Source organism: Lepeophtheirus salmonis, chromosome 12 (assembly GCF_016086655.4).
Source record: "Lepeophtheirus salmonis chromosome 12, UVic_Lsal_1.4, whole genome shotgun sequence".
NCBI classification, from domain to species: domain Eukaryota; kingdom Metazoa; phylum Arthropoda; class Copepoda; order Siphonostomatoida; family Caligidae; genus Lepeophtheirus; species Lepeophtheirus salmonis.
In genome coordinates, this window is record NC_052142.2 from 2,227,453 (window position 1) to 2,242,848 (window position 15,396).

The window sequence follows — 15,396 nt, forward strand, 5'->3', positions numbered from 1 at the left end:
AAGGAAAATTAAAATTTAAGCCATCATACAATTATATTAAAAACATTTTGTTTTAGAACGGGGGAAACCCCTAAAGTTTGTTCACAAATTCATTAAAAAGCTGAATTTACATCCCAAATAATATGTAAAAAAATCAATGTTAAATTACGTGATGCAATTTTTCATGAAAGCACTATTAATAGCTTAAAGATTATTCATAAAAACTGTAATGTGAATGATAACATCAAATTTTGTTCCATAATAACAGGCATTATTATTTTTAATATGTTTTATAGTCAATATAAGTACTATTGAGTCATTTGAGTCTATATACTTTAAATATATATTTAATTTATAGCTAAAGGTGGTCATCTATATATATATATATATATATATATAAGAGGGATTGTTTGTGTAGATGTACTTTATACGATCCCACACCGTTAAACCTAGGGGGCTGAAATTTTGCATGGGCCCTCTTCTGAGCTCGGAGGTGCTAAGACGAGGGAGTCAATTTTTTTTTTTTTTTTTTTTTTTTTTGGGGGCTCATGTAAGGGTAGCTTATGCTATACCCAAAACAAAAAAACTGCTTTTTGCAGCTCTTGGAGACTACATAAGGGGTTTGAGTTAAATATCAAAAAGAGATTGGATTTTCAAACAACAACTATACGCATAACTACGTTTTCTAAATTTATTCAAAATCAAAAAAGTTAGGGGGTGAAAAGAAATTGGTGAAAATTGCGATTTCGTTTATTTCAGGTGCAAAAAAATGAACTTCTAATGGAATATGGGATAAGTAAATAGAATAAAGTTTGTAGAAATTTGTCTGGAGATTGTTTTGCATATAAATTTGCGAAATAAAAATAGATGTTTAACTGAAATATCTGTAATTTTCTAAATAATTTTTTAAAATTTTCCTTTCTATCCCCTCTCCCCTTTTTCATCAAAAGTCAATTCCCAATATTTTTCAAAGAAATGCCACAAAACGATAGATTTTGGACATAAAATTTGAGACTCTAACTCTTGGAGAAATTATTTTTTGTTTTCAGAACATTTGTCACATAGTTCCCTCCATAACTAGTTCCTCTTTGGAAATAGTTATGGAGGGTTTTATTTTCTACATTATTCTTCATAACTTTTTTGTTTTTGCGAGTACGAAAAAAACTGGGTAGGTTTGTCTATTTATTACAATTCCAATAATTGCTATAAACTATTTTTTTGCAAAATTAGTACAAAAAATGTTTTTTGCTATTTACTTTGCGAATTTCGATTTGGGAATTTTGGGAAGTAAATAGAAGATGGACTTTTCACCTAGACAATTTTTTAGATGCATATATGGTATGGTTTTGAAGTTTATAACACATTATTTATTGTTATATTCATAATAATAAATACTAAGGTTATAAGAGGGAATAATACGAGTAATTTTTTTTTTTCGGGGGGTTGCTATGATGATAAACTACCTTACCGGTTCTGAAGAATTCAAGAGGAATAGAATTAGAGTTATCAGGGTCTTTTTCGACAACGAAACATTCATATTATAATTATTAGTATGTAGAAGTATTTTCTGAATATTTTCTCAATTAATTAGACCATTTTCAATGTGATTTCCCTCTCCCTCTTTAGCCGGAACCACGCCTCGTAATCCTATGTGTAGTAAATAATTAAGCTATGTATATATAAAATATTTTGAATATAATATATTTAACTAGAGGAACAAGAAATGAAATAGATCGAACTCCATCTGTTGCTAATACATTCATAATTTTCTGAAAATAATTTATGTATTCGTAACTTAGGAACGACAATAAACACATTAATTCATTGTAATGTTACACTTTTATCTGATGAGATTGACTATTCCAAGTCTAATTAATGAACTAACACGGGTAGTGGTTATGATCTATTCAACATAATAGTTTAGATTTAGAAATATTTGGGAATTGTGATTGTATAGACTATAAAGCACGTTGAAAATTTGTGAAGTAAACTTAACAAGTTTCATCAATTAATAGTACTAAATGAGAATAATATATAACCATTTAAATATAAGTATACGAATACTCAATATAAGCCTTCGATTAGAAATAAGTTTCGTTTACATAAATTATAACAATTTTTGTAGCTGGAGTCGGTACAAATTTTCTTACTCCTGACTTCTACTCCACGCCTCCTACTCCGCTGCCCTGGTTCCATCATTTGCAAGTTAATAAATATTACAAATGTGAAAACAAAGTACGCTGGGACAAAAACCGTGATCCAACAAAATCTCCTATATATAATATCAGTGATGAACAAATTGATTTTTATGAAAATTTTTACATGGATAAAGATTGTTCGACGGATAATTTATCCTCACGCCCTTAAAAAGAAAATTTTTTTGTCCTTGAATATTGTGCTTTGGCACTCGCTGAATTATCAAAATCTCTAGTTGTCTAGAAGGGTTCATTTCAAAAGACAAAATACGAATAAATTTCATGGAATCACCACTTTCACAAATATTCGTTAATAAAGAAGACTATCTGAATATGGTTTCAAGAGGAGGCCTCATTTGTCCTAGCAACCTCATTTATAAACTAGAATTTTTTTATACATAGTTCATTCAATTTAATTGTGGACAATAATACTTCTAAGAAATTCTTAATCAGCAGGTTGACAGTAGCCAAAAATTAAATAAATAAATTATCTCTTTATTTTAATTGGGAGAAAGTAACGATTGGGTCAAATATATATATTAATAGAACAAGGATTGTCTGTTTGTCTGCTGTAAACTCATTTTTGAATGTGCATTTAATACACATATATATAAGAAAATAACATACACTTGTTTTCATAAAATTGTTATAAATCCAGTTTACTTGTCTTTTGATAATACTCAGCAATTTATATAAAACATATATTTCCATAAAATGCACAAATCAGAGGAAACTATTATCAAAATATCCTGCAAAAAGAATGTAGCCATAATAACCAGAACAGCAAAACACAATGGGTGGTACATGTCTTTATTATAAATGCAAGAACTAATAAGTAGTTTTTATAACAGAATTGTTTCCAAATTGTCTAAAGATACTTAATATTTCAATTTGTATATGGTTATTGCTTCTTAGTATTAACGTTTCTTACAGGATCCTATGCTTTTGGCTAAAAATCATCTTTACTTCGAACCTCAAAGATCTGATGTAAATCATCTTCTGAACGCTCTGAATTAGGAAATATTGAATGAAATTCCTATAAAGTATCAAAATATTTATACTACTCTTATTTAATTTAAAATGTTTGGTTTTTAAATTATATTATTTCATGTATTTCAATCTTAAATTTTGTAACAAGTGAAATGTAATCTTAGCTCTCTCAGTTCAAATAGTTAACATTATTAGGGTTATCTTTCTATTGAATATTTAAACTTTGTAATCGAGTTAATAACCAAGTATGGGTTCGGCCCATGGGAGTATTTGGAGGTTTAAAATGTTAATTTCCAATTATATTTGACGAATGAAAAGTGATGTAAATCTGGTGAATTTTTAAGTTGGCCCGTTTTTTGGAATATGTAGTCTGAAAACGAATTTTCTTTTCCTTAGCAGTTGTAAATTTTGTTTAATTCCTTAGTATAACCACTACCCGTGTTAGTTCATTAATTAGACTTGGAATAGTCAATCTCTTTCCTAAAAAGATTTAATTATATTAAATATCTAATTTAACATTCATGTATGCTTATAAAAAGACTGAGCGTAACTCTGAGGATTTGTTGCGGAGATCCTCATTGTAAGTCCTTGTTGGTCTCAGAGTAGAATTGAGGATAGACATAGGAGTAATTCAAGGAAATCTCCTTGTTTATATCCTTTTTCCTTCATACCTTGTTAGGACAGATTGTAGATGATCTAATGAAACGTCACGAGCATTATTCTTTCTCTCCTACAATACATTTTTCAAATTCTTAGGTTTACAATATTGATTTTTGGTTTCTTTTTTTTAACATGCCCATTGTACACAAGATATTCACCACTACGAATGAGTAGTATATATTTTATATGCTACATTGCCTTAGTTTTTAAAATAAAAATTTGTTGACTTACTAAAGCCACATTATTAGTGAAACATGCATGATGTAGTTTGAACATATTTTACTTGAAATTTTGGGAATATCTGAAATAGATAGTATTATACTATAAATAAAAATAATAAATTGTGATATAATTTTAATTGAGATAATGTTATATTTATTTTTTAAAACTCATTTATTTCATTCGTTACATAATTTAAGATTGAAAAACTTGAAATAATAATAATGTAATATAGTTTTAATTACTTATCATGTTAGCATGAAAAAGATTATGGTAATTACTTATTACTTGCAACATTATAAACAACTTTATCAACAGTCATCGAATTATTTACATAGTTGGCACTTTAGTTTTAGATATACAAAACTCTGTATCTCGTGAACTATAGAAAATGTAAGTATGAGGTGATAATTTTAAGTTTCATAATTTTTTTAATTATGATAATATCATCGAACTTTTATCACCCCTTATGTATAAAACTAAATTGACCTATTTTCAATAAACATTGCCTTTCATATATCTGTTTACGTATATTTTTTCATTGAAACAAAAATTACACATAAATTAGATATCAAAACAAAATAATCAACTTCAAATAAGTTAATATTTGGGTTAATGTCAAAAAAAAAATCGTAGAATTATTTTTGCACACTTTTACTACTTAATCATTGATAACATATACCGAATGGGAACAATTTCCTTGGATATTAACTTCATAATAGATTTAAGTCAATCAAATAGTTCATAATATACTAAAAAATATCTATTTTTTTGTTTTTCTAAATTTATATTAGGAACTTTAAAGTGTAACTGAAGTTTAATTAAATTTGGAGCTAATGAGTTAAATTGATAGATGAAAATACAGGCGTCCTTTTTATGTATTAATAATTTCAATATAACTTTTTCTGCACTATCACAACTATTTTTCTTTCTACACTTTCCACAATTATGAATAACTTTAATAAGTTTGCTTTTTTTTTTTAACTTGACTTATAAAGTAACAATTAAATCATGTAAAACTTATTAAATTATTTGAGTCTCTTCTCCCAAATATTTATACGGCGAAGCTACAGTTGATGGACTATCTTTCGATAAATTAGATGTAAGAGAAGGAGTGAACTAGGCAAAAAATCATTATGTTTGAGAATATGGAATATTTCTAAGTTCTGTGTAGGAGAAATTCGTTTCGTTCTTTATTGATTTTAAGAAAAGTTGTTATTTTTCATTAAAAAAAAAGAAAAAAGGAACATTGCTTACAAAATTAAAAGGACTAAAAACATTAGAAATAAAAATGTACCTCATTTAACATATACATATTTAGTGAGTGACCGGTAAAATGATTGTGGAAAAAGTTAGCAGACAAAAACTTTGGGGTAATATCGTTGTGTACGTTACCATTATGGTCAAAAATGTTGTGGATAATATCCTTGTGAGTAATTTCATTGCAATTTATATCATATTCAGAAGATAAAACTATATAATGATGAAGAAACATACCAGGATAGAATCCTTATAATATGCTTTAATACACCATGGCCTATGGTTTTTGTATGTGAACTGCTGATCTCGAAGCAAGTTAAATTTATCTGCTGCTGCTTTCCTGAGCATCAAGGAATCCCTCTAATAGCCTCAAATACATCCCGGCCCTCAGGTTGTACTGGTAAAGTGGTGGGCCCAAGTCATTTTAAACTCCACCGTCGCCATGCTTCAAAGCACCGAAGTACCCTTCTAATATGCTATAACTCACCCTGGCTCACAGGTTGTATAGGTGTTGGTTCACGAGGCAAGACAAATTTGCAGGCTGCCGCTTCCCTGAGCATTAAGGAACCCTTGAAGGGTTTCTTGGTGCTTAAAAACACGGAGGCAGTGGTGTTTAAACTGCTTTGAGGCCAAGCACTTCACCCGTACGACCTGAAGGCTGGGCTATATTTTGGGATATCAATGATTCATTGACGTTCAGGGAAGCTGCAGCGGATAAATTTAGGTTGCCTCGGGGCCCAATAGTTCACTTACACTACTCGTTATATAGGGTGTATTATGGCAAATGAGAAGGCTTCTATCTTGGCATGTTTCTTTATCATTCAATAGTTTTGTCATCCGAATAAAATATAAGTTGCAACAAAATTGCAGACGATAATATTGTCTTGCAATGAAATTTCTCATAATCATATTGCTTCTAATGATGTTGTTCCACGATGACATTACCCACAACGTTTTTATCCTGCAATGATAATATACACAATGATATTACCTCACAACGATATTATCTCAAAATCTTGTCCGCAACCTTTTTACCACAATCATTTTATAGTGAACCATATAGTTTTGTGGCACACCTTATTTAGTACTGAAAACTGCAGTCCTGTCTAGCTTAGTCTCAGTTTGTTGGAGTTTAGTCCTGCATATCACTCCTAAAAACCTATAAAGTTCGGTCCTTGATGACGTCACTCAACTGCATTTCTTCTTCGTTTAATAAGTTCTCCTACTGGTACTCCAAAAGGCCGACATTCTTAAGGTCAGTTCCAAGGATTGATAGGACTGTTCCTAACATTGGACCAGATAAATAAGGACTAACAGACAACTATATATATCGGATTTTAATAATCCATCATTTTCAATTGCAAAAGATTATTTCTGGTGTTATCAACCCTCGTGTTGTCATCTCTATCTAACTTTGGACATGGTTCATTTGAACCTTAATTGTGTCGTCATTCAGCCCAATAATTTTTTTGTATGGATTCTCTTAACAATTAAGACAATTACTGAAAATGATAATAACAGATATTGCAAACATCGTTCCGCCATTCCAAAATACTTAATGTGAGTCATACAGTCACTGATTATGAATAAAAGTTAATCTACTCCAATAGTTATCGTACTCTTGATCCAAAATTGATAGTATATTGTAGATGAACAAGATTAAACTAGTATGCAAACAGATAAAGACACGTCATACAAGGGGGCATGAGTCGAAAAGGGCGTAAATAATACACATAAAATCTATATTATATTTAACCATTGTACTCGTGGCTCTTTTTTATCCCAGAGTACTATATTAAGACGCGATTTTATAAATATTAGTTGTTTTTTTAGTAGAAAAATTATAAGTCTTATTCTTACAAATACGTTATTTTATGTTGCTAAATACATGCCAGACGTGGAGTTTAATCAAAAAGATCACCCTTTTTTCCTAATGTGGAAGTTGCAATATGCAATTGCGCAAAGGATAGATATCGATGAGATCTAAATAATTATTAATATTAAAGTAAATGTTAAAATCATAAAATTAGACAATAAATATACTAATAAAAAAAATGTAAGAAATAAATCCATCTTAAAGATTTAGAGCAAAAGCTAATTATATAGTAATGTCCGGCGATATTACTCCTTATTAAGAGCATCAAAAAAGTTTTTTTCCCCGTTATTTATGCTTATATATCAACATACTATTATCATGAATGATATACACAATTGTTAATTATAATCCTATGCAACTACCCGCGTTGTTGTCACCATTTAAGCAGTTGTTTTTGCCTTATATGAGTTTTTTGAACACCATTTCTTGGAGCCTATCAACCATAGCTAGGCGTTAAGTGATAAAAAAGTCATATTTATTGAATATGTAATATTGGAAAACATAATGATCATACCCAAGTCTTTAAGTGAAGAAACTAATCTCAGACAAACTAGTTGTGAGCCATCCAAAGCTACTACCTCCGTTGTTGTGACTATTTAAGCAGTTGTTTTTGCCATTTAATGAGTTGTGTATCATAATTCTTGATATGTTTAGCTAAAATAGAATCATATTTTAAGGTTATATTTAAAAAAAAATTGAATACTTACTGTTAGATAGTACAAAATTCAGAGTGCCATTTCGAAATTAGTACATATTTTATACTTTTTACTGATAACTTGATCGTCATTTGATGTGGATGACTCAAAACATTTTTATATGCATTTCTATAAATGACATCAGTAGCAACATCCTCCATTAATTTAATGATGGTTCCTCGGGAAGGGACGTGTTTACCCATGTATTTTCCCATAATTTTTTTGAACGTAGATGATTAGCAACGGATGAGGTTATATTACATGCCATAATCATCTTTGTGAGATCAGAGTTAAAGTCTGACTTGATGTATTCATCATTAACTTGATTTTTTAAATGAATATCCATGCTCTTGATATGAGATGAGGATAATGAGTGGCGTGTAATTCTAGACAGGGGACTAAAGGCACATTTATATGGACAAATCCGACAAGCCATCTATTTCTCATCCGGTAAGTATTTTCCAAATTCCTGGGCCTCCATTTTCACAAATCCAGACAGAAGGCGACGTTATTTTATGCATTTTATTCAGTTCTCTATCGACTATCAGCATCTAATATTATATTAATATTGAATAATAAAGGCGTGAATGATAAGGTTCTTGATTGATAGAAGAAGATGTATATTATTTAATCAATGATGCCATGCTTATTTATTTATTTCTCCTTGCACGCTTTTGTATTCTTACAAAAATTATCACCCTTACTTATTTGATAAGAGAGGTACTAGACTCAGAGTCATGTAGTGTTATTGTTTTGATAACTTTTTTGTGAAATGAGTTCACTAAATGACACATAATAGTCCCTAAAATACCTATGTATGTAATAACATTGGTATGATTTGTAGCAAAACAATTCTTTTTAACATTAATTAAATAATTCAATTGTGAATTAGAATGAGCTGTATTTACATTCTTTGTGCAGTTATTTTTACATTAAATATTCATTTTCTTTATTCTGATAATTATACATAGAATTCTTTTTTATCTTAATCATTCTAATCTTTAATATTTTTAGTAGTATGGTTTTTAGGACACATTAAAAATAGAATGTATAGGACATGTTGGCAATGCCAAAGATGGCAGTTCCTTTTACAGTAATGCCCTATTCCATATGTAATGAGACGTTTAAAATAAATCCCTTTTCTTCAACAAGCATACTTAAATAGTTTTGTAGTAATTTTGAAGGCTTTGGGATATTTCATACTTGTGTGGAGATTATGCGTGCTACAAATCACATTTTTTCCTATCTCCTTTCTCCATAATGGACGGAGTGTTTTAATTTCTTCCCTCGAGGTTAACTTGGTGAAGTTATATTCTTGAAATATATCTTAAGGATCAGGACTTTCAAGAAATCTCGGGATATAATTATTTTCTTGGTCCATTTTTTGATTGTTAATATTTTCTATAATATAAAAAGAAAAATATAAGCTTGAATTATATTTGAGCTTTCAAACAAAATAATTTTAATAATTAATATTTACTAATTATTGACAATATTTGAATTGAATAGATAGGTTACTTTCAAAATGTTGTTCTATAAGTTATATAAATTAGTTTTTGTTTAGACGTTTCTCGATATAATTAAAAAAATATATTGGTACATATTGAGCTCTTTAAGCTTCAAAACCCCCATGTATGGTTTTATAATTAGCCCTTTAAGCTTCAAATATCACACTACAATCACTTCCTTTAATATATTCAAAGAAGTCTAACTGAATCTTTGTAGTCTTACACCTGAGCCTTTTATACTTCAAAGGTCACGCTTATGGTTTTATAATGAACCCTTGAAAATTCAAATACCATACTACGGTTTCTTCTTTTAAAACACTAAAAGAAGTGTGATTGATTGGGTGAGTTGTTACAATAATCCCCTTGCGTTGGATTATTCCTCCAATATACTCAAGGAAGCCCGATTGAATGTGTGTGGTGTTATAAGGGGTCCTTTAAGTTTCAGATACAACTGCGTCTGGTTTTATAATGTGCCCTTTAAGCTTCAAACCACCGGTATGGTTGTATAATGATCCTTTTAAGCCTCAGGGTCCACGTTTTCCAATCAATCCTCCGAAAATATATTAAAATCGTATAATATCAAATGAATCTACTCAACACACTCAAAAGGTAAGAACAAGAATTTCATTACTATATGCCTTTTAGCATACATTGTAATGCTGGAGAAAGTGGATAAAATCTATGGTCATTTCTAATACAGAGTTTTTCCAAATTTTCTATCAATTGCAGCTTTGGAATTATTTCTAAATCTTTTTAAAATCAGTAAAGTATAGATTGAATTACTGACTTAATTGAAATACTAAATAGGAAGTCTCTAAAATTGTCTGCCAGACAAAATGGAGTTAAATGGTTCAATTGGAAACAATTTATATCTCAATACTTAAGTGAAATAAGAGAATATAACGTATTTATGTTCTCTTCTGATCATGGAATTGTAAGAATGAATGAGTGGTCCAACAGTAAAGAAGTTAAATTGTTGGGCCTATTAAAAAATCGCATTTCATGTAAGGAATTCACCATTTCGATTCCGGAAAATTATTTATGTGATAAAACTGTTTTGACAGAAGAAAGGCAATAATATCTAGAAAAAAAATATAGTTCCTCTGATCCTTCGTTAGAACAAGAAGATAACATTTAATTAAGGCAGTTGTTCCCTACGTGGGGCGCACGCCCCACCTGTAGGACATGGCAATTTTTTGGTGGGGCATGTGCAGGCCGTGTTATTTGAGATTATTATACTAAGCCACATAAATAAATAAACAGACAAAAACGATAATGTGAATTTTAGTTTTGGTTATTTTATAGATGATTATCCATACTCTTGTTATGAGATGAGGATAATGAGTGGTGTGTAATTATAGACAGGGGAAGTATTTTCCAAATTCCTGGGTCTCCATTTTCAGAAATCCAGACAGAAGGCGACTTTATTTCAGGTGTTTTATTCAGTTTGCTATCGACTATCAGCATCTAATATATTAATATTGAATAATAAAAGGGGGAATGATTACGTTCTTTATAGAAGAAGATATATATTATTTAATCAATGATGCCATAAGTATTTCTTCTTTTCTCCTCGCACGCTTTTGTATTCTTACCAAAATGATCAACCTTATTTATAACATAGGTAAATGGAGATACAAAAATGGAAAAGCTTACCCTACCGGATTTGTAATTTTCTTAAGTATAAATAATCTTTAATAAACTATTTTGCTAACATGCTGAGGTAATCGTCTTCATATTATATTTCATATCGCGTAATTTTTTTAAGAATATAAGAAGCAATGTATATATTTTTTACTGTAAACACTTCCTGTGAAGGCTTATGGCATACTATTTATGAAGATTTTAAAAGCCCAATGCGTTTAACGTAACTTCATGTTCTACCTGTACTGGGAAAACTTCTGACGGAGAAGTGGATGATATTTTTTAATCACTCTTATTATAATCCATTGAACTATCTTGATGCGATTCATATAGAAAAATAAATCGTGAAAACGATTAAAATAAACTTTACCAGATCTCTATTCATTTAAATATCAAACAATGACTTCTTTGGAGACCATTAATTATGGTCTCATAAACCTAAAAAAAGTTAATGTTTTATTCAACAGTATGATAAAAGCATGTACTTCTAAAATGACATATTATAAAAAATAACTACTAAGTAATAATATTATGGTTATCATTTTTTGTCGCATAGAAGAATTTTTTTTGTCCATGTTTAGTTTAATATTTCTCTCTTGACATCGTTTCACAAATGCATTCAAATTTAGATCATGTGTGGAAGCATCTTTACCATATACCAAAATGTCATCGGTAATACATTATACTCCTTTGAGACCGGATCCGCTTCAAGAATTTTCTTTCGAAATATTTTAGACGAGACTGACGGACCGAATACCAAACGTCGCCATCTATAGAGACAAAATGGAGATTGAAATGTTGTGAGTTGACTTGACGATTCATCAAGCTCACAATGGCAATAAGCAGATTTAACATCAAGTTTCGCGAAAACTTTTGATAGGGACATATTATACAGAGTATCTTCAAGTAGTAGTATTTGATAATGTTCACGTTTGAGAGCTTTATTCAGATTGCAGGGATGTAAACATGACCTCATATCCCCAGACTTCTTCGTTACAATTACAATTTTACTACCCCAGGGAGTATTCACTTATAAGTTCTATTACTCCATTACTCACCAGTCTAACTAGCTCAGCTTTTACTTTAGGTTGAAGTGCCACAGGTATGCGACTTGACGGTGATATTAAAGGCTGTACTGACTCATCTAGCTTTAAAGACAACTGACCTTGTATTGTTCCCAGATCCTCGAAGACATTCGAGAATTTGTCTGTAATGGATACTATTGATACCCGTTCCATCTGACATTCCTTGATTTTCACCAACCTCATTGCTTCTACAGCCTTAAGACCCAGAAGAGGAGTGAGGCCCTGTTTCACGCCAATAAATTCAACACTATAATGTTTCCTGTTCTTCGGATTTCGTATAGTAGTACGAGTGACTCCTACCGGAGTAACTGGAAAGTCATCCCAAAATCTGAATTTTTTACTCTTTTGGGCAATATAACATAGTGATGCAAATTGATGACTTCACACTATAACTAAGATTGTATATCCATGCTTGTTTCCGCCATTCCGAATTATTACCGAAACATCAACAGAGTGAATTGCATTTGATTTCGGACATTTAGCTTCAAAATGATTCAGTCTTTTAAATTTGTTAAATTTTTTTCCCCAGGCTGGGCATTCGAGTTTCCGCATTGAGTGTGTAAGGCCACAGAAATTGCAGTTTTAACTATTGCATCATTTGATCGTACTGAGTTGTAATTACTATTTTTCTTAGGTAACGATGAGTTTCTTGGCCTACTAGTAGATGCACTTTCTTTGTTCACAGCAGACGTTTCATCCTTAAATAGTTTTTCTTGAATGTCCGCAGATTTTTTTGCTTTACAAATATCAATACCTCTATCTCTAGATCTTAGTTTACGTTCCTTCAACAATATCCTCTGCGTCTCGAATCCCTAGATCTATGCAATCCCAAAGTAGAAAATCAACACTCGCTTCATGATAATTACAGGTTTTCATAATTTGTCAAATCGATGATAAAAAACATTCAAGAATTTCATGAGGCAGTTGCTCCCTTTTGTTGAATATAAACTGTTCATAGGTTCCGTTAGTTTCTCCAACGGCAAAACTTTCAAACTGTTCAAGGATCTGACCTTCTGTTCGTTCCCCCTCAGTCGAAGTAAGCGTAAACATATTATACACTTTGAGTAGCTCATCACCAAGCGTGTGTTGTAGCAGAGCGACTTTGTACTGTTCCTTCTGCTCAGATAATCTTGTGATTATTGAGCAAAAACTTTCCAATTCTGAGCCGAATTAGTGGAGAGATCCCATTGTGAAGGTAATTTCAACCCTTGCACGGGACGAAGAGTCGAAGTGGTGTCATCTGTTGGTATTTTCAACCTTCGAGAATGCACACTAACACGAACTATGGAAGCACTTATTTGATAAAAAGGGAAAACATGGACATCTATATTGACTGGCCGCTTATATAAACTAATCACGAAACAGTTACCTTTATTGTATGATACAACATTTCCTCCAAAAAGAAACAGAAAAAAAGACACCAAGTCATTTGGTAGTTAGCCAAATAAGTCAATCAAACCAACAGCAATTAATCTCTTATATAATCCCATACTATCACTGTCATATTATATCTTCACCATTTTTAAAATGAATTAAATATTATTAAAATCTACATAGTATTTTATTCGATACTCTATTATAATATTCCTTAGTAACATTTATTAAAAGTAAAGTTATACATTAGTAATTGTGTATGATAGCTTAATTTTCACCATAGAAATAATAAAATGGCCAAAATATATATTATATAGAGGATGAGGGGATTTTAGGAAAAAAATGGCAAAAAAAAAAAAAAAAGGATAAGTGTCTAAATGGAAAAAATGGCAAGATTCTTTTAAACTGATATAATATCTTTCGATATAATATATAATAAGAAAAAATAAAAATAAAAAAACACAACAGCGTTTCCAATGGAAGGAGTGCTAATCACTTAATTCTCCGTTATTAGTTATAATATCAATACACATGATGGACTATTCATATTGGACAAGACTCTCTTATTATATATTATATTAGTGATAGATATTATATCAATTTAAAAGAATCTTGCCATTTTTTCCATTTAGACACTTTTCCTTTTTTTTACCTTGCCATTTTTTTCGCTGCCATTTTTCCTGGAAAATTTCTCCGTTGCCATTTTTTCTTGACACCGACGAGGGATCCACAAGAAACTGGTATTCCTGTCCTTTTGGAAAGAGAGCATAATTATAGAATAACTTATTACTTTTTGTATTTATCACAAAGAATAAATTATGAATTACCCATGACGTATCAAGCGAGAAGAGCTGACAACAAAATAGATAGGGTATTTTTGTGTTAATAAGGTAACACCGTAAATGGCGTAACGATATAAGGTTTCATAAATTTTACATGATTTGGATTATTTTCCACTCTGTTAATAACTCTTCTCTGGTCTTGTTATATTTAGATTTCCTCTAGTGCACATATGAAAAAAAGCTTGCTGTCCTCTTTGGTTGCTCTTTTATTTGTCATACTCTCACATGACCTGAAGCAACAACTACTACCTAAAATTAAATAAATTAGTTCTCTCCCTATTCTAATTTGGTGAAGGTAACGAGGGGGTCAAATATATAATAATAAAACAAGGATTTTTACTGATGTTTTAAATTCATTTGTTAAAAAAAAATAGCATATCTACTGTATCGGGTACTCCCCTGTACATGCTTCTGATGGTAGGTACTATTTTTCAAATGGATCGGTCGAGAAAATATCAATTTCATGGATGATGTTCATCATGTTTTATGGTATAGATTACCAACGTGTGAGTCGAAAACTACTATATATGAAATTTATCAAAACGTTACAACGAAACATTTTTTCAGCAACATCTGAGCTCCTTAGAAAGTCTGGCTATAAACAAATATTTTTCGACTGTTCATGACCTTCCAAAATACCTTATTTCGGTATTTGTCAATGATAAATTTTGCTTTTCATTTTTTAATAACCATGTAAAAAAAAAATATTATCAGATTTATCCTACCTTTTGGATAAAAACATGTAATATTTTTTTAGGACTGCTAAGAACCATATTCCTCCTACACCATGGCATTTAAAATATTATATTCGAAGGATTTTAAGAGTAATGTTACTGTGATATATAAAATTTTTAGAAAAACTGGAGATCTCCCGAAATCTTGGGATAAAAAAATAAAGAGATCTGTACTATATGGAGTGAGTCAACTAGAAAAGATGCTAGAGTTATGAGAAATTCCACTTTTATTTATTTACTTAATAAATATTAATGGCCAAATAGTTTATATGCATATATGTTCCATATGGAGGAGTTTATGTTCAAATTTGAGGGACAGGATGAGATACTCAAGA

The 15,396-nt window shown here is 30.5% G+C and overlaps 1 protein-coding gene across 5 annotated transcripts in view; it reads right to left on the reverse strand.

The window, feature by feature from the left end:
• Positions 1–8,755: 8,755 nt before the first annotated feature.
• Positions 8,756–15,396, reverse strand: part of LOC121127119 (dorsal-ventral patterning protein Sog) — a 148,965-nt gene continuing 142,324 nt past the window's right edge. For all 5 annotated transcript variants that reach the window (XM_071891836.1, XM_071891837.1, XM_071891835.1 and 2 more), the window contains one exon: positions 8,756–9,275. In XM_071891836.1, coding sequence (XP_071747937.1) covers positions 9,168–9,275 — 108 coding nt within the window. In that variant the 3' untranslated portion in view covers positions 8,756–9,167. The remainder of the gene's footprint in view (positions 9,276–15,396) is intronic.